Source organism: Stigmatopora nigra, chromosome 20 (genome assembly GCF_051989575.1).
Source record: "Stigmatopora nigra isolate UIUO_SnigA chromosome 20, RoL_Snig_1.1, whole genome shotgun sequence".
NCBI lineage: Eukaryota > Metazoa > Chordata > Actinopteri > Syngnathiformes > Syngnathidae > Stigmatopora > Stigmatopora nigra.
In genome coordinates this window covers 1,312,392-1,332,409 of record NC_135527.1, presented here as the reverse complement: position 1 = coordinate 1,332,409, position 20,018 = coordinate 1,312,392, and the positions used below count along the sequence as shown (strand labels likewise).

Sequence of the window (20,018 nt, the reverse complement as noted above, 5' to 3'; positions counted from 1 at the left end):
CGCTTACTTTAATTGTTACCGAAACAAACTCAAGGTCACTCCCACTGCAGCTGTCTCCGAGGACGTTTAATTGTTTTTGCCCTGGCCTCTCACATAGATCCGAGGACGGTTGATTGTTTGACTTGGATTAAACCTTGACTCCTTAGCTAGTCTCCAGTTCACAATGAAGATCTGGGTGCGACTTTTAATTTGGTTTGACTTGTATTCAGCAAGCAGATGGCGATATCGAATCAACCTCCAAAAATACTTGCAATTGTTTTAAAATAGTCTTGCTTGGTTTACCTTGTATGGAATTGTTTTGCTGAATAGATGCTTGCTTGTTTTAATTCTTATGCAGTTGTTTTTTATTTCCGACCTTAATTGTTTACCCGGGTTACCTCTTATGCAATTGTTTTGAATAGATGACCTTAATTGTTTTGATTTCAATGCAAATAAATGGGCAGGAGAGAATTCGGTCGGTTCTTTAGAATATTCTGTGACGAGGACGAGTCAGGATGGATTCTCTTGTTGCAAGAATAGCTGGATATGTACTCCGATGTCTTCATTATATTATATTATATTAAAGTATAACTATTAATGAACCTAACAATTTTTATTTTTAGTTAATGCCATATGTGTTGAATGTGTGTCTTTCGAACTGATCTGGGATCCACGAATTACATGATCAGCCAAACACTTTCTTTCCATGGCTCTCTCTTTCTCTCACTTTCTTATTCTGCACCACCATCAGCCGGTCGGTAAGTCACGTCGTCCAAGATAACCCGCGGAAACTACAGTGCCAAAATTCGAAATACAATTCAAAGTAGAAAATTAGCAAAAAAAGCAAGTGGCATTTGGAAATACACACTGAAAGATGCCGGAATCTGAACATCAATTCTTGACTTCATTATCAAAGCGGAGTTAGCCAATGTGACAGGCTAAAGTGTGTAAGTTATTAATGATTGCATGTGTGATGTAAAACTAGTTTTGGATTGGATTGTTATCAGTGTTCGATTATTGATCCTTCATCCAAAAAGCAAGAGTAGTATGTTAAAGTATGTATCGGCATTCCATTATTAATGTCTGTGTGCACATAAATTGAGGCACGGGAGATTTTGTCATTACAGTAAAAGTTGGTTCAAGACAACCCAACTGATCACGGTTATTATTCCTCCGTGTTTCAAGGTATGCTGTTCGTTGTAGAGGCTGATTGAGTGTGTGGTTTGCAAGATACAATGTTTAGCATGTGAGAAAGAAGATAATGTTTAGTAATCTTTGTTTACTTTTGATGTGTGTGCATGAATGTGCAAGTCTCGGGTGGAGCGCATGTAACGGCATTTAGCAAATTGAATGGTTGCAGATTTACTGTCAAAGACAGTTTCAAGATGGACTTTTCAGAAAACATGGACATCATTAAGAACCGTCGGACAACCCCGTAGCTACATTGTCGAGTAGAGTTATACAGCTCAGCAAGAAAGTGCTCAGGGAAATGGAGCTCCACAACGAAAAGCTGAAGAAAAATGGGTAAATCTTGAAAAGACTGATAGATGGTGTCATTTTTTGGGCAAGCAGGAAGATTCATGTTGGGGACAAATAAAAAGGAAATAATTTGGAGCTTATTTTTCTTTTTGATGAGAGAAACAGATTTACATTACTACCTGTCCAAAATATAAAACGACCTGCTATTACTGAATGGATGGGGGAAGAGATCAGGAGGGATGAGATGACAGGCACGGGTAACAGAGCCCAGCTCGCGCAGCTTTTTAGCTATATTACTAAATAATATTTCAATTTCATGAGGTCATTATTGATGATATTTTATGTCTCTTCAAAGTTCTTCAACGCCATGAAGACTTGTTCCTTCGATACATTCTAGCTGGCTAAGTGAAAGTAGGCCGTAAAGCTTCAACGTTGTCTTGAAAATGATTTTGACTGATATTTAAGGCCGAAAAGTAGCAAATGCTAGACACGTCGGCGATGCATAGGTTGAGTTAGGTGACGAATATTGCGCGTGTGCGGTTCTAGCGTCACTTTTTTTGATAGCATTCACTTTATAAATGCAAAAGTGTCGGAGCTCGGAAATAAATATTCTTCAAACGCAGTGGCGGGCCATGAATTTCTAGAATGACTTCAGTAGTCGGAATCAATCCAACTCTCAAAAACTCTTTTATTACACTTTTATTGCACACAATGAAATTTCCCGAATACGGGATGAATAAAGTTATTTAATCCAAAACCTCAACTGCAGCTACAGCTGCGACACAAAAAATAATCAACAATAACCTCATACAATTGAAATATTATTCAGGAATATTGCCATATTTGACTCACCCTAAAATGTTCATTCCCGGTTGGGACAGCCTTGCTTGCTTTGGAGTTGTCCGACCTTTCTTAATAATGTCCAGGTTTTTTTTTTCTTGAAAAGTCCTTTTTGAAAATGGATTTGACAGCAAATCTGCAAACAAATCAATTTCTTCTCCTCCTTTAGCCATTGCGGGTAGACAAAAAGATTTCTGACCCTGGCAACAAATAATGGCTTAAATGTGATTGGTTAAATGCTTCAATATGAAAACACATCTGGAAGCAGTGGAACCAGGGAAAAAAGCAAGGAAAGGAAGCTAACAGACAATTTGGAATTATTTATTTTGGAAGTATTCATGGAAAAAACTAACATCAGTCTGTGATTCAGATATTTCTTAGGCCAGCAGAGAATGTCTTGAAGGCCCTGACGGCACACCACTGTCAAATGGTCTGACAGCTTTATCAAAAAGGTTGGGTCAGGTTGGAATTAAATTGAAAATTAAATTAAACATAAATCATTTGAAGATCACGTCTTAAAAGGAGGCGACACAAAACGCGCATGTGCAAAAAAAATCGTCCATGATAATGGTGCCGTTGCTGTTTCGCCGATTGGCATCAAGGGAGAAGTAGTTCTTCATTGAAAATGTTTGAACTCGCAGGAATTAGTCTCTTATTTAGGTACCGCTTTCTCGTGGTCAGGAGAAAATCTGTCTAATTTTATTTTCGGTAGTTGTACCTCTACATACGAGCAGCTCTTCGAGATACGGGGAACATTTCGAGCAAATAATTAGTTCTAGATACGAGAAAATTTCGAGATGCGAGAAAACCAGGTGGCTTTGACATGAGGCTGTTTATCATTGTAGCGCATGTCTTTTTGCCACATCTCTTTTATGTATGACATATCTACGAGCACTGAACGATTTTTTCCACACAAGTTTCTCCTACACATGGACCAGAAAACACACAACGCACATGCGTGGGCAAAAAGAGGGCTTTCTGGTAAATTAAGTATACATGTGCACACAGCACTGATAGCCAATGGCATCCTTTCTCAGAATAAAACTTCATTACCCACAATCAATATGTGGGTAGGCTGAGCTGTTGCATTTCCTGTTTTTCCTTCCTTAGCCTGTTAGCTCCCGCGATAGCTCATTCAAGAATACTTCAGGTTGGCAAGTGATTGAGCGTAACCCGATAGTGAGGACATTTGTGTGGATCATTTTCAGAATATTTTGAAGGGAATACAACAGGAAACAGCCCATCGATAGTGAACGTGAGGGTGGAGGCGTGGCAAACAGCTAACCCGGAGAATGAAGTTAAAAATAAATTCAAAAAAAATATTTGAATTCAGTTTTTGTGTAAAGTTACATTAAATGCATGTTTGTGTGTGTCTGTATATATCAATCCAAGTTAATTTAAATGTTTGTTCTGTTATGAGTGCATTGTCGTGGAAAGTCATGAACAATCATTACGGTATACATAATGGTTTTAATAAAAACACAAAAAGCAAACTGAAACCGGGGCCCTAAATAAAAAATTGCACCAATTCTTTTTTTAAATGAACGGAAAGCCACAAGTCGCAGTAAGGCATTGGTTAACGAGACATGGAAAACAGGAGGGTGACACATGGGAGGCGACCAAAGGGGAAAGCAATGGACAATCACAACGATAAGTTTCAAGCCATTAATACTATTTTCATACCAATGAATATACATAAGAATATTTAGTATTATATCTTTGTTCAACATTAAAATTAAATAAAAATTAAAACAATTCATATTTGAGTTCATATACCGACTGCCAGGTCTATTTACATACAAATCAAATCAGTTAGGATAAATATAAAAAGCGAAAAGAACTATTCCAAAATGAACCCAAAGTCAGTTCTGATAGTTTAAAAAGGAAAAGAATGTAGTTTACAAAACAAATAAATAATCTGAAGATTGAATTAAATAAAACAAGACTTGTTTTTCTCATTTTCAAACAGACAAATTCACAGCAGACTAATTTTCTCAACATGATTCAAAAATGACATGGGATTCTCGTCATGTTTGCCAATTAATAGATAACATACACACACACATATTTGTGTCTTATAACTCCTTGGCAACAAACTTGGTATTATGTATTATTAAAGTATTTTTAACCAATGTGTTGAACGACAAATTGAGCAAAGAAAGGGCTTTTTGCCACTGCGGGCTGTTAAGTCTTCTTTTCAGGTTCCCTTGTGTGAAAATGTTGGAACACTGACTACGCCTGGAAAAGGCTTTTGAATTCTGTAGATTTTCAAATGGGCTGTTGAAGCGAATCTGTGGCCGCAGACTGAGCAGGAAAACCTTGTTCTCCAGTGTGGGTTCTTGTGTCTTCTTAAATGTTCCTTATTTGTCCATGTTTTACAAACTGAGCGCGAAAATGGTTTTCCGTCAGTGTGAGTACTTGTGTGACTAATTAAGCTTACCTTCTGTGTGAATGTCTGACCACAAACTGAACACGATTTTTTTCCCACCAGCTTAGATTCTTATGTGGGTTTTTAACATTCCTCTTTCTGTAAATGTGTTCTTGCGTGACTAATTAAGTTTCCCTTCCGTGTAAATATTTTACCACAAACTGAACATGAAAATGGTTTTTCACCGGTGTGGGTTCTTGCATGACTAATTAACTGTCCCTTCCCTGTGAATGCTTTACCACAAACTGAACAAGCAAATGGTTTTTCCCCAGTGTGGGTTCTTGAGTGAACATTTAAGTGTCCCTTCTGTGTAAATGTTTTACCACAAATTGAACACGAAAATGGTTTTTCACCAGTGTGGGTTCTTGCATGACCAATTAAATATCCCTTCCCTTTGAATGCTTTACCACAAACTGAACACAAAAATGGTTTTTCACCAGTGTGGGTTCTTGCATGACCAATTAAATATCCTTTCCCTTTGAATGATTTACCACAAACTGAACACAAATATGGTTTTTCACCAGTGTGGTTTCTTTTGTGCACTTTTAAGCTTCCCTTCTGTGAGAATGTTTGACCACAAACTGAACAAGAAAATGGTTTTACACCAGTGTGGGTTCTTGTGTGTATATTTAAGCCTCCCTTCTGTGTAAATCTTTTACCACAAATTGAGCACGCAAATGGTTTTTCACCAGTGTGGGTTCTTGTGTGTATTTTTAAGCTTCCCTTCTCTTTAAATCTTTTACCACAAACTGAACATGAAAATGGTTTTACACCAGTGTGGGTTATTGTATGTTTTTTTAAATGTCCCTTCTCTGTAAATCTTTTACCACAAACTGAGCACGCAAATGGTTTTTCACCAGTGTGGGTTCTTGTGTGTATTTTTAAGCTTCCCTTCTCTGTAAATCTTTTACCACAAACTGAGCACACAAATGGTTTTTCACCTGTATGTGTTCTTGCATGACTAATTAAGTGTCCCTTCTGTGTAAATGTTTTACCACAAACTGTACATGATAAGGGTTTCCCCCGAGTGTGGCTCCTCATATGTGTTTTCAAAGAACACTTTTTCCCAAAAGTTTTCCCACACTGAAAGCATTTGCAGAGTTTGTCGCCACTGGGATTTTTCTTAAGATCTTCAACATCATCGTCAAAAAGCGAGTCATCGCCATCTGATAGAGGAGCAATTAAATTTTCTGCTCGCCATCCTTCTGTTGAGCTGCTGCTCAGAAGCTCCGCCCCTTTGTTGGCTACGCCCAGATCATCTTCACTCTTGAAAGGCTCACCACTTGACCATTTGACACATTCCTCGTTTTTGGTGGGAGGTTGCTCTTCTCGTTTGCACTGTTGAGAGAATTCTGGCTCCTCCTCTTTGATCTGGGGCCCTTCTGAGGTGGTTGCAGGCTCCGCCCCTTCGCTGGCCACGCCCAGATAATCTTTTTTCACGGACTCAGGTGACCAGGTGAAATGATCTTCCTCCCTTTTGATTAGAAGTTGCTCACCTCCCATTTGTTGTTGAGGGAACTCTGGCTCCTCCTCTTTGATTTGGGGGAGCTCAACTTCCTCTTCAAGGTCAACAGACTCCTGCCCATCAGCACCAACGTCATTTCTGAAACCTGCAAAGACACAAAGATAAATTATTAATCATTTTCTAATTATAAAATGATTGAATTTCTTGTTCACAGAAATGAAACCAAACGGAAGAGGGCGCCATACATTCATTCCGTCACAATGCAGTAATTACTACTGTAGTACAGACGCTCCCCTACTTACGAATGAGTTACGTTCCGAGCGCTTGTTCATAAGTTGAAATTGTTCATAAGTTGAAATTGTTCATAAGTTGAAATTGTTCATAAGTTGAAATTGTTCATAAGTTGAAATTGTTCATAAGTTGAAATTGTTCATAAGTTGAAATTTTTCATAAGTTGAAATTGTTCATAAGTTGAAATTGTTCATAAGTTGAAATTGTTCATAAGTTGAAATTGTTCATAAGTTGAAATTGTTCATAAGTTGAAATTGTTCATAAGTTGAAATTGTTCATAAGTTGAAATTGTTCATAAGTTGAAATTGTTCATAAGTTGAAATTGTTCATAAGTTGAAATTGTTCAAATTGAAGTTTCTTCAGTGCTATACTTTGTATTATAATTAATGTTTAAGGCATATATAAGTATATTAAAGGTTTATATCAGTGCATTTGTATGTTTAAGGCTTGTATAAGTAACCAGCATTGGTTTGTACTGAAATAAAAAACATTTAATAAAATGGAGATAACACATACAATACTGTATACATTAGAGAGAGATTTACTAGAAACTAAACGAAAGACGCTGTCTAATGACGATTGTACAGTTTTCTTCTTTTTTTCATCATAAATGATGCAGTAGCACTGTATGGCATCATTCAATTGATTTGCAACCTGTGTGCAACGTTCAATATTTGGGTCCTGCTGCTCGATCTTTCTGTTTATAAATGGTAGTGACGGTCAAACGATTCAAATTGTATTCCCGTGCAACGCTTGTCACTTTTGCCACGTGCATCAAGCTTCTTGACTATTGCCACTTTAATTTCAAATGAAATGGCTTGCCTCTTCCTCACAAGAAGCCTTTCGCTTTTCACCAACCATATTGAATAATGGATGCACAAGATATTTAATGATAAAAATGAAAAAGGTTCTTTGCGCACTGAAGATACGTCACGCACTTCCGCACTGAAGAGGAAGGTAGATGCTGGGTAAGCTGAGCTCTCACGGCGCCAGGCGTTGGTATATGCGGCGGAAAGAAGCACTACTCAGAAAAAGGCGCGCAATGCAAAATCGAACTTACGAACATTTTTCGACATAAACGCAATTTGCAGACTTTCGTATATACCGTTGTTCGTAAGTTGAAAGTTCGTGAGTAGGGCAGCGTCTGTATTCTAGTCAACAGCAACATGAGTTGAAAACTGTTTATAGGTGCATTTTTAAGTATGGCACTATTGGTCAGAAAAGTTTCTTCACTGGTGATGTAGCTCCTTAAAATTAGTCAAAGATTTTTTGGAGCCTTTTCATTGTAAACATTCTCTTTGATGTTTTAGATTATAATTTTGTTAAAATGCTTTCGCCAAAGCGGAGGCATTAAAATAGCATTATATTTTATTCAGTAGCGGGTCCATTATTATTTGGGGGACTAATGAGATTGAAATAGAGGTATAGTCTGATTGGACACTCTAAATTCCCTCTAGTTTAGAGTGTGAGCGTGAATGGTTGTTTTTCTCCCTGTGTGATTGGCTGGCCACCGATTCAGGAAAATGAATGAACGAACGTTGGGTTTAAAAACAGTGGGAGAAGCCCAACGTAGCTTCGGCAGCAAACCTCGACTGGGTAGATGGTGCATTTCCAGGCAATTTTCTGGCCCTCGGCTGCCAGATTCAAGTATTCAGCCTTCTTGCGCTCGAGGGTGGTCTCGATCCCCTCTTCTGATAGTACTGGTAGTTCTATGAGGTGAAGTCCTCTTGCCTTGGAGGACCTTACCTCAATGTCTGTGATGTAGTGATTAAATTTAATGATGGTTAATATTCTATTTATGTATAAGATGCATTTGAATTTTAGCATTAAATATGAAGTACTTTTGCAGGCCAGATTTGTGGGCCAGATTTGAACCTCGGGCCGCAACCTTGACAGCTGTTTGAAGGCTGCTCTAGTTGTCTAATGCATCTAGTGCAAACACTGCGACAACAAAATTTCCGGAATGCAGGATGAATAAAGTTATCCAATCCAAAATACATCTGTATTTTTTTAATTTTCAATTTAGAGCATGCAAATAAGTGTTGTGCCTCAAGCATGTAGCCAAAAATGGAGGGCGAGTAGCATAAATGACTTTTGAACGCCTTTGGGCGCTCGCACTTTGCGTAATTTGAAGAATACATTGTTTGTGATAAAGATACAATAAAAAGTTACTGTTTAATGCCGATGTTGCGTATTAACACGCGCTGAGCCTCATCTTTTCCCTCCTAGAATGGTTACATCAAAATAGAAATATAATTTATTCCGTCTTTCTTCGAATGGTGCTAGTGTGAAATCATGAAAATGTACGTACGCTACTAGTGTCATGTCAATAGAATACCTTTAAGGGAATATATGGAAATAAAAAGTGTACCCACCTTCTAGTCCACGAAGAACAACTTCCTCGTGCGTTATGTTGGAAACTGTAGATTGCGCATGAGTTGAATGCTCCAGTTTGACCCCAAAAAGTTCCTGCTGGAGCTTTGACCGTGGTGTTCGTGCCGACATTTCCACACGTAAATTCTGATGATGGCGGCGGCTTTGATGGCTGCTAACTATGCTGAGCTAAAATAACCAGGAAACACTAATAATTCGTCGACCTTTTCCTTTATAACTGCTAGCTAAGCTAAAGCATGAACACACACTTCAACGACTTATTTATTTGATAGCTGCTAGCTATGCTGAGCTAAAATAGCCAGGAAACCAACAACGTCTCCTTCGTCGACTTATTCCTTTGATAGCTGCTAGCTGAGCTAAGCTAAACCTAAACACGCCTTTTGATAACTTGTTCCTTTGATAGCTGCTAGCTAAATTAAGCTAAAGTATAGACATGCTAGTCAACGACTTGTTTCTTTGATAGCTGCTAGCTGGGCTAAGCTAAAGCAGGTTTTACTGATAGATAGTGATGGAACGAGCGACGCTGGTGCGTTAGCTCGGCGCCGATAGCTCAAGAGAGAAAGCCCATAGTGGGGCGTGTCATGCTTTAAGAAAGAATCACGTGACAAGAACAAGAAATGTATCGTTTGGCAAAAGTGTGATAATAGTTTAAAGAAATAAACTGTATCAAAGTGTCGTGGGTCTGTTGGACGGACTTTGCCGTAATAATGGCTCGTTCTGAGAAGTTTTCCCCAATCTGTAATCATTTTGATCGTGTGAGGCAAAACGAAATAATCACTTTTATTTCACATGATTTACCAGTTAACAAAAATGTTATCATAAGTTGAAAATGGTAACTTTAATTGGATCTATTTTACTTCTTCGGATGTAAAAAAATGTATATTTATATTCACATTCGCATTCACATCCACATCTCTATTTACATATATATATATATATATATATATATATATATATATATATATATATATATATATATATATATATATATATATATATATATATATATATATATATATATATATATATATATATATATATATAGATCTAGATCTAGATCACACACACACACACACACAGATCTAGATCTAGATATATATACATATACATATACATAGACATAGACATAGACATAGACGTAGACGTAGACGTAGACGTATATATATATATATATATATATATATATATATATATATATATATATATATATATATATATATATATATATATATATATATATATATATATATATATATATATATATATATATATATATATATATATATATATATATATATATATATATATATATATATATATATATATATATATATATATATATATATATATATATATATATATATATATATATATATATATATATATATATATATATATATATATATATATATATATATATATATATATATATATATATATATATATATATATATATATATATATATATATATATATAATTACGTAACACTCCACCCAAAAGACCCACGAAACTTTGATACAATTTATCTATGTATACAAAACACCTAGCCAAACGATACATTTCCTGCACCAGTCACATGATTCTTTCTCAAAGCTTTACACGCCCCATTACGGGCTTTCTCTCTGGAACTCTCGGCACGCTATTGACTCACCAGTGTCGATCGTCCCATCACTATCAGCAAAACCCAATTTAGCTTAGCTTAGCTAGCAGCTATCAAAGAAACAAGTCACCGAAAAATCGTGGAAGCTTTCCAGGCTAATTTAGCTTAGCCTAGCGAGCAGCTGTTAAAGGGAAACGTCGTCGAAGAGCGTGTTTATGCTTTATCTATGTTTATCTTAGCTTATCTTAGCTAGCAGCTAACAAAGAAACAAGTCACCGAGTCGTCGAAGAGCGTGTTTATGCTTTATCTTGGTGTATCTTAGCTTCTTTTAGCTAGCAGTTATCAACAAAGGCGCCGCCATCATCAGAATCTACGCGTGGAAATGTCCGCAGGAACGAAACGGCCTAAGTTCCAGGAGGAACTTTTTGACCTCCAAGGATATAGACCAGAAGGTGGGTTGACTTTTATTTCCAGTAATTCCCTTAATGTTTAATGGAAAATACCTTCATGGCTTAAAGATATTCTATTGATGTAAAATTATTATAGCGTTCGTACTTTTTCAAGAATTCGTACTAGCGCCGTTCGAAGAAAGACGTAATAAAAACCATTTCTATGTTATTGTGACCACTCTTGGACGGAAAGAATGAGTCCCAGCGTGTTTATCCCTTAACGGCAGAAAAACGTAGCTTTTCCTTTTATTCTATCCTTATCACACAATGTATTTTTCATTATTACGCAATGCGCGAGCGCCTTCCAGAGGTATTGAAGAGTCATTTCTGCTACTCACCCTCCATTTTTGGCAGCTTGCTTGAGTACCAACACTTACTTACATACTGTACATTTAAAATGCAAAAATTGAAGATGGAGGTGCACTAAACAACAACGAGAGAAGCGTTCAAACAAGGTGTCAAAAGTGCGGCCCACGGCCAAATCTGACTCACTGCCACTCAGTGGTGTGGCCTGCTGTATTTATGAATAAATTGAATATGTACTCTTTTTACCCAATATTTTTTTCTTGGAAAAAAAAAAAACATATTTAATGAAAATATTTTACAGTCACCGCTCGCATTAGCACACAACGCTCGCGTTGGGTGGTCCTTCATGGGTTTGTGTACTGGTAAAGCCTTCTCCTCTGCCACGATGAATGTCCGCCTGGGCATCTTTTTCCCAAAAAGACCAGTTTCATCGCAGTTGAAATTTTGCTGGGATGCAAAATAACTTTCCTCGGCGATAATCAAGGCAAATGTCTTGATGCGTCCTTCTGCTTAAGGATGGTGGAAATGGTTGATGTATTCCTCTCGTATTGCCTAGCGAGCCCAGTAACACGTGCCCTACTCATTTTAAATTTTAAATTATTTTGTGTTTCGTGTCCATTGTCAACGCCTTTTCTTTGCGGAACTCTGCCGATCGATAGTAATATTGTTTACCAGTAAATGCACCCAACACGGGCGAAAAAGCTGGTGGGTGGGGAAATGCAAAGTCCGGCCAGTGGTCGTAAAAATATTTTATACATGAAAGATATGAAAAAAAAGATAGTGCCATGGCCACCTGGCTTGGTCGCATCACGAAATTCTGATCGTATCTCGGGCGAATTATTCGATCGAAATTTTCGTCGTAAGACAAGAATCTCGTATGGCGAAGCGGTCATATCACAAGGTTCGACTGTACTTAGATAATAAACTTCTCTCTTAGATATAAACTCTCTCATGAAAATAATTTTGAGAGCTGGTTTCATACCCCGCATCATGGCGAAACGAACGGGCAGCGACACATCCACTCACCAAGCCACAGTAAAAAAGAAATGCAGTTCTTTTAAGATGGAATGGTTGTTGGAGTATGTGTAAAATAGAAGAAAAAGCGGTGAAATTGGGTGAGATTTTTTCTTCTTCAGGTGAGAAAGGTCTACCCTGCAAAACATGCAGCAGTGCCAAAGTAGCAAGTGAGTTTTCAGATGGAAACATTTGGATTGAATAGAAGATGGACTATCTCAAGCGTCACATTCAGTATAAAAGTCATTTAAAAGCTGCCGAAACTGTACAGAGTCTCAAAATGGGACAGGGGATATGTACCTTATTGCGGGAGAGCGCAAAAGACCGAGAAAAAAAACAACGAGCTTGTCAGGTTTAAGACCATATACATTCAATAATATCGGAGCAGAGGAAACACACAGCCAGTCGTGATGAGAATTTAAACCACTTCATATGAAGGAGGACGCCAGAATAGCCAGAGCAGAAAGATCGCCTATCTTCCTGAATGACCGTTTGGAATTCCTGGCGACTCCCTACAAACAACCTGGTTTTATTAGCACAGGATCATGTGACACAGACAAACTTAAGGCGGGGAAATACACAAAGGAATGGGGGTTTAGAAAGAGATAGCACCCCACTAACTAAAAGAGGTAGTGATGGGAGTCACCACTAGGTGGTGCAAAATTCTATTCCAGTGACTACACTATATAAAATAAAAGACATAATAATAATAAGCATAAAATACATTCATACTTCACAGAGCTGTCACACAAAATCGGACCCTGAACAAGTTAAATTTCTCACTGACAATATTTTACTTGCCATCAAAATGAATGCATCAATGCTGTCAGTTAAACAAATTTACGATCACGTGACAAAGTATGTAAGTATGCCAGAAAGTTGGCGAAGCAAAAAATATTCCTTTGAATTTGTGAACACAATCAAAATGAGACTATGTGCAGTATTGAAAATTCACCTGGAATACCCTGATATTAGATAAGAGCAGACACGTCAGTACACAAAATGTCATATGTATTAAATACAGGGAGGAAAATGATGTTAACTACAAAACTGCGTTTGGTGGCATCATCCAGTTGACCGCATGCACACCTCAGGATATTGTGCAAGGAATAACTCGGTTTTACTCCAAACATGGACTGGACATGCAGAAAATGGTGATGTTGACCTCGGATGGTGCCTCAGTAATGTGAGGAAAACACAACAGGTTTGCAGCTTTGTTAAAGTGCTAAATACCACACCTTACTGAACCACATTGTGTGACCCATAGAGAGTACTCAGGCCTTGATTATGCCTGGAAAAATGTGCCTTCGATGCGAGATGTTGAAACTCTGCTTAGAACTGTCTATTCCACTTTCTCTCGGTCCGCTGTGAAGAGGGGCAAAATGGAGGACCTGGCAAAGATTGCAAATCTGATCTTGCTCACAGTAGTCCTCAGTTTGCTCAGGGAGCGTGTGTGTATGCCCAGGTACATGAAAGTTTTGAGGGAACATAGGTAGTAAGTATTGCACAGTGATTAAATTAATGTATGGCGCCCTCCCTCTGTTTGGTTTGATTTCTGTGAACAATGAATTCAGTCTTTTGAATTAGACAATGATTCATCATTTATCTGCACGTCTTTGCAGAGTTCCCTCATCGAAAAATGGGAGATGAGAAACTTCCAATCAAAAAGGAGGAAGATCATGTCACCTGGTCACTAGGTGAGTCTGTGAAAAGGGATTATCTGGCCGTGGCCAACGAAGGGCTGGAGACTGAAAATGCATCAGCATGGTCCCAAATTAAGGAGGAGGAGCCAGAGTTCCCTCAACAACAGCACAAGAGAGAAGAGCAACCTGCAATCAAAAAGGAGGAGCAAAATATCAACGGCTCAACTGGTGAGCCATTCAGGAGGGAAGATATTCTGGGCGGGGCCAACAGAGTGGCACAGATTGTGAACTGCAGTTTAGCAGAAGGAATGTAAGCAGACAATGTCATTGCTCCTCCACCAAATGATGACATCATGCTTCATGACAAAGGTCTTACAAAAAATCCCAGTGGCTGCAAATGCTCTGTGTGAAAACCTTTGGGAAAAAGTCTACTTTGAAAAGACATGAGGAGCCACACTGGCAAAAAACATTTTTATGCTCCGTTTGTTAGTCAAACATTTACAATGAAGGGAAGTTTAAAAATACACAAGAACCCAAACTGGTGAAAGACCATTTACCTGCTCATAAATTATGCATATACAATTTTTGCATCACTCGAACCGGAAGATGTTTGCTGACATTAGGTCAGTGTGAAAAATTAGTTTTGGAATAATTTTGCAGGTATATGTGATGAATAACAAAAAATGAAAAGGATAAAATATTTTAAATATTCACATAATCTGAATGTCAACACTATTTTGTCTTTAAATTGTGTGCTGGATGACTGGATTAAACCTAACACGTGACCTTTCTGGAATAAATATTTTAGCGAAATAATCAACCATGCCGTGATAATCAACATGGAAAAGTCATAGAAAAAAAATCCCTTTTTCGACTAGATGTAGTGAGTGATACATATATTTTTTTTTATCTTTTCAGGTTTCAGGGAAAATCTTAGTCCTGACGGGCAAGAGTTTGTTGGCCTTAATGAGCTCACCCAAATCAAAGAGGAGAAGCCAGAGTTCCCTCGACAACAAATGAGAGAAGAGCAACTTCCAATCCAAAAGGAGGAATATGATGCCACCTGGTCACCTGGTGAGGCCTTGACGAGGCAAGTTGATCTGGGCAGGGCCAGCGGAGGGGTGGAGCCTGTAAACACCTCAATTTGGCTCCAAATTAAAGAGTATCCAGAGTTCCCTCAACAGTGCAAAAGAGAAGAGCAACCTCCAATCAAAATCGAGGATTGTGTCAAATGCTCAACTGGTGAGCCTTTCAAGAGTGAAGATGATTTGGGCGTGGCCAAAAGAGGGGCGGAGCTTCTGGGCAGCAGTTTCACAGAAGCATGGCGAGCAGAAAATTTAATTGCTCCTTTATCAGATTGCAACGACTTGCTTTTTGACGATGATGTTGAAGATGTTGAGAAAAATTCCAGTGGTGACAAACTCAAATGCTTTCAGTGCGGGAAAACTTTTGGGAAAAAGTCTTCTTTGAAAACACACATGAGGAACCACACTGGCAAAAAACCCTTATCATGTACAGTTTGTGGTAAAACATTTACACAGAAGGGACACTTAAATAGTCATGTAAGAACACATACAGGTGAAAAACCATTTGCTTGCTCAGTTTGTGGTAAAAGATTTACAGAGAAGGGAAACTTAAAAATACACACAAGAACCCACAATGTTGAAAAACCATTTTCCTGTTCAGTTTGTTGTAAAACATTTACAACAAAAAGTAATTATGAAATTCACACAAGAACCCACACTGGTGAAAAGCCATTTTCGTGTTCAGTTTGTGGTAAAGCATTCACACACAAGGAAACCTTAAAAAGGCACACAGGAATCCACACAGATGAAAAACCATTTGCGTGCTCATTTTGTGGTAAAAGATTTACACAGAAGGGAAGCTTAATTAGTCATGCAAGAAAACACACAGGTGAAAAAACATTTACGTGTTCAGTTTGTGGTCAAACATTTATACAGAAGGCACACTTAAATAATCATGCAAGAACACACACAGGTGAAAAAAAATTTTCGTGTTCAGTTTGTGGTAAATCATTTACTGAGAAGGGACTTTTAAAAAGACACACAAGAACCCACACTGGTGAAAAACCATTTTCGTGTTCAATTTGCGGTAAAGCCTTTTCTCAAAAGCAAGTCTTACAAATACACACAAGAAGCCACACTGGTGAAAAACCATTTTCGTGTTCAGTTTGTGATAAAGCCTTTTCTCGAAAGCAAGAATTACAAATACACACAAGAATCCACACTGGTGAAAAAACATTTGCGTGCTCAGTTTGTGGTAAAAGATTTACAGAGAAGGGAAACTTAAAAATACACACAAGAATCCACACTGGTGAAAAACCATTTTCGTGTTCAGTTTGCAATAAAGCCTTTTCTAAAAATGAAAACTTAATAATCCACATAAGAACCCACACTGGTGAAAAACCATTTTTGTGTTCAGTTTGTGGTAAAGCCTTTTCTCGAAAGCAACGTTTACAAATGCACACAACAATCCACACTGGTGAAAAAACATTAGTGTGCTCATTTTGTGGTAAAAGATTTACAGAGAAGGGAAATTTAAAAAAACACTCAAGAATCCACACTGGTGAAAAACCATTTCCGTGTTCAGTTTGCAGTAAAGCCTTTTATACAAATGAAAACTTAATAATCCACACAAGAAGCCACACCGGTGAAAAACCATTTTCGTGTTCTGTTTGTGATAAAGCCTTCTCTCGAAAGCAAGAATTACAAATACACACAAGAATCCACACTGGTGAAAAACCATTTTCGTGTTCAGTTTGTGGTCAAAGATTCACAAAGAAGGCAAGCTTAATTCATCATGCAAGAACACACACGGGTGAAAGGCCATTTTCATGTTCAGTTTGCGGTAAAGCCTATTCTCAAAAGCAAGCTTTACAAAGACACACAAGAACCCACACTGGCAAAAAACATTTTCCTGCTCAGTCTGTGGCCACAGATTCGCTACAACAGCCCAATTAAAAAGCTGCACAATTAAAAAACCTGAAAAGAAGACTTAACAACCCGCACAGGAGTAAATCCCTTTTTGCTCAATTTGTGGCAGGAATATCTCAAAAGCACAATTACCCACACGTTCAGAAGCCCTTTTCCTGTTCAGCTTTTTGCCAGAGATTTCATTGTATGGATAGACTTAAAAAACGCAAATGTGTTGTGATAAGCAGTGAGTGGCCAATGATGATGATTTGCTTGCTTTTTCAATTTCTGTATGAAAGACCATCGTAATAAAAGTATAATTGTATTTTGCTTTTAGAAAATTTTGTTTACACTTTTTAATGTTTTATATCGATCCATATTTCAAATACAGTGATACCTTAAGATACAAGCTTACTGCGGAATCGAGCTAGTATGTCAATTTACTCATATATCAAGTCAATGCTTCCCTTGGAAATTAACAAAATACAAATGTATCTGTTTCCATCCAAAAGAAACAAACAAACATTTGTTCTAATCACTATCGACTCAAAATTGGGAACCATCTGGTATGCTCATATCTCAGATCTGTCTCGTATCGCAACGCAAAATATTTGCTCAAAAATTTCCTCGTATCCCAAATCTCTCGTATCCTGGAACACTTGTATTTCAAGGCATTACAGTATAAGAAAATTGAGTGTCGTTGAACCTTTTGTTTACGTCACAATTCTATCCAAAATAGAAGTGCCTAAATAAGGATAAGTAAATAATCAGTAATGTGATCTAAAAGTGGTGGGCTGTCGGGGCCTTCAAGGCCTTCTCTGCTGGCCTAAGAAATATCTGAATCATATATTATATTTTCTCCATCAATACTTATTAAATAATTCCAAATTGTCTGTTAGCTACCTTTCATTGCTTTCCCCCTGATTGCACTGCTTCTACAATTGTGTTTTCATATGGAAGTACAGTGTTCCCTCGCTATTTCGCGCTTCAGCTATCGCGTCCACAGAGAAAAATTAAAGATATTAAATTAAAATTATAAATTACATTATCTTACAAGGTGTGGAAAAGAATATATATATATATATATATATATATATATATATATATATATATATATATATATATATATATATATATATATATATATATATATATATATATATATATATATAGATAGATAGATAGATAGATAGATAGATAGATAGATAGATAGATAGATAGATAGATAGATAGATAGATAGATAGATAGATAGATAGATAGATAGATAGATAGATAGATAGATAGATAGATAGATAGATAGATAGATAGATAGATAGATAGATAGATAGATAGATAGATAGATAGATAGATAGATAGATAGATAGATAGATAGATAGATAGATAGATAGATAGATAGATAGATAGATAGATAGATAGATAGATAGATAGATAGAGAGATAGAGAGATAGATAGAGAGATAGAGAGATAGAGAGATAGAGAGATAGAGAGATAGAGAGATAGAGAGATAGAGAGATAGAGAGATAGAGAGATAGAGAGATAGAGAGATAGAGAGATAGAGAGATAGAGAGATAGAGAGATAGAGAGATAGAGAGATAGAGAGATAGAGAGATAGAGATAGATATATATATATATATATATATATATATACATATATATACATATATACATACACATACCTATATCTATATATATATATATATATATATATATATATATATATATATATATATATATATATATATATATATATATATATATATATATATATATATATATATATATATATATATATATATATATATATATATATATATATATATATATATATATATATATATAGAGAGAGAGATAGAGATAGAGATAGAGATAGAGATAGAGATAGAGATAGAGATAGAGATAGAGATAGAGATAGAGATAGAGATATATATATATATATATATATATATATATATATATATATATATATATATATATATATATATATATATATATATATATATATATATATATATATATATATATATAGAGAGAGAGAGAGATAGAGATAGAGATAGAGATAGAGATAGAGATAGAGATATATATATATATATATATATATATATATATATATATATATATATATATATATATATATATATATATATATATATATATATATATATATATATATATATATATATATATACATATATATACATATATATATATATATATATATATATATATATATATATATATATATATATATATATATATATATATATATATATATATACATATATATACATACACATACCTATATCTATATCTATATCTATATCTATCTCTATCTCTATCTCTATCTCTATCTCTATCTCTATCTCTCTCTCTCTCTCTCTCTCTCTCTCTCTCTCTCTCTCTCTCTATCTCTATCTCTATCTCTATCTCTATCTCTCTCTCTCTCTCTCTCTCTCTCTCTCTCTCTCTCTCTCTCTCTCTCTCTCTCTCTCTCTCTCTCTCTCTCTCTCTCTCTCTCTCTCTCTCTCTCTCTCTCTCTCTCTCTCTCTCTCTCTCTCTCTCTCTCTATCTCTCTATCTCTCTATCTCTCTACTCTCTATCTCTCTATCTCTCTATCTCTCTATCTCTCTATCTCTCTATCTCTCTATCTCTCTATCTCTCTATCTCTCTATCTCTCTATCTCTCTATCTCTCTATCTCTCTATCTCTCTATCTCTCTATCTCTCTATCTCTCTATCTCTCTATCTCTCTATCTCTCTCTCTCTCTCTCTCTCTCTCTCTCTCTCTCTCTCTCTCTCTCTCTCTCTCTCTCTATCTCTATCTCTATCTCTATCTCTATCTCTATCTCTATCTCTATCTCTATCTCTATCTCTATCTCTATCTCTATCTCTATCTCTATCTATCTCTATCTATCTCTATCTATCTCTATCTATCTCTATCTATCTCTATCTATCTCTATCTCTATCTCTATCTCTCTCTATCTCTCTCTATCTCTCTCTATCTCTCTCTATCTCTCTCTATCTCTCTCTCTCTCTCTCTCTCTATCTCTCTCTATCTCTCTCTCTATCTCTCTCTATCTCTCTCTATCTCTCTCTATCTCTATCTCTATCTCTCTCTATCTCTATCTCTCTCTATCTCTATCTCTATCTCTATCTCTATCTCTATCTCTATCTCTATCTCTATCTCATCCTCTATCTCT

At 36.4% G+C, this 20,018-nt stretch overlaps 2 protein-coding genes across 5 annotated transcripts; one reads left to right on the top strand and one right to left on the bottom strand.

The window, feature by feature from the left end:
• Nucleotides 1–2,126: 2,126 nt before the first annotated feature.
• LOC144213453 (uncharacterized) lies at nt 2,127–9,768 on the bottom strand. Of its 2 annotated transcripts, XM_077741925.1 has the most exons (3): nt 8,858–9,768; nt 8,070–8,236; nt 6,198–6,336 (listed from the first exon to the last, which is right to left on the bottom strand). In XM_077741925.1, exons 1-3 carry the CDS (start codon nt 8,985–8,987, stop codon nt 6,208–6,210), a joined length of 426 nt encoding a protein of 141 aa, XP_077598051.1. In that variant the 5' UTR covers nt 8,988–9,768; the 3' UTR covers nt 6,198–6,207. The 2 variants fall into 2 exon arrangements, with proteins under 2 accessions (XP_077598050.1, XP_077598051.1); XM_077741924.1 differs by lacking the exon at nt 8,070–8,236 and having other exon boundaries at nt 2,127–6,336; nt 8,858–9,751.
• A 613-nt stretch (nt 9,769–10,381) lies between these two features.
• LOC144213425 (uncharacterized) lies at nt 10,382–17,147 on the top strand. Of its 3 annotated transcripts, XM_077741871.1 has the most exons (4): nt 10,382–10,929; nt 13,869–13,943; nt 14,027–14,117; nt 14,808–14,973. In XM_077741871.1, exons 1-4 carry the CDS (start codon nt 10,860–10,862, stop codon nt 14,824–14,826), a joined length of 255 nt encoding a protein of 84 aa, XP_077597997.1. In that variant the 5' UTR covers nt 10,382–10,859; the 3' UTR covers nt 14,827–14,973. The 3 variants fall into 3 exon arrangements, with proteins under 3 accessions (XP_077597997.1, XP_077597996.1, XP_077597994.1); XM_077741870.1 differs by having other exon boundaries at nt 10,386–10,929; nt 13,869–14,199; XM_077741868.1 differs by having other exon boundaries at nt 10,396–10,929; nt 13,869–14,117; nt 14,808–17,147.
• The last annotated feature ends 2,871 nt before the right edge of the window (nt 17,148–20,018 follow it).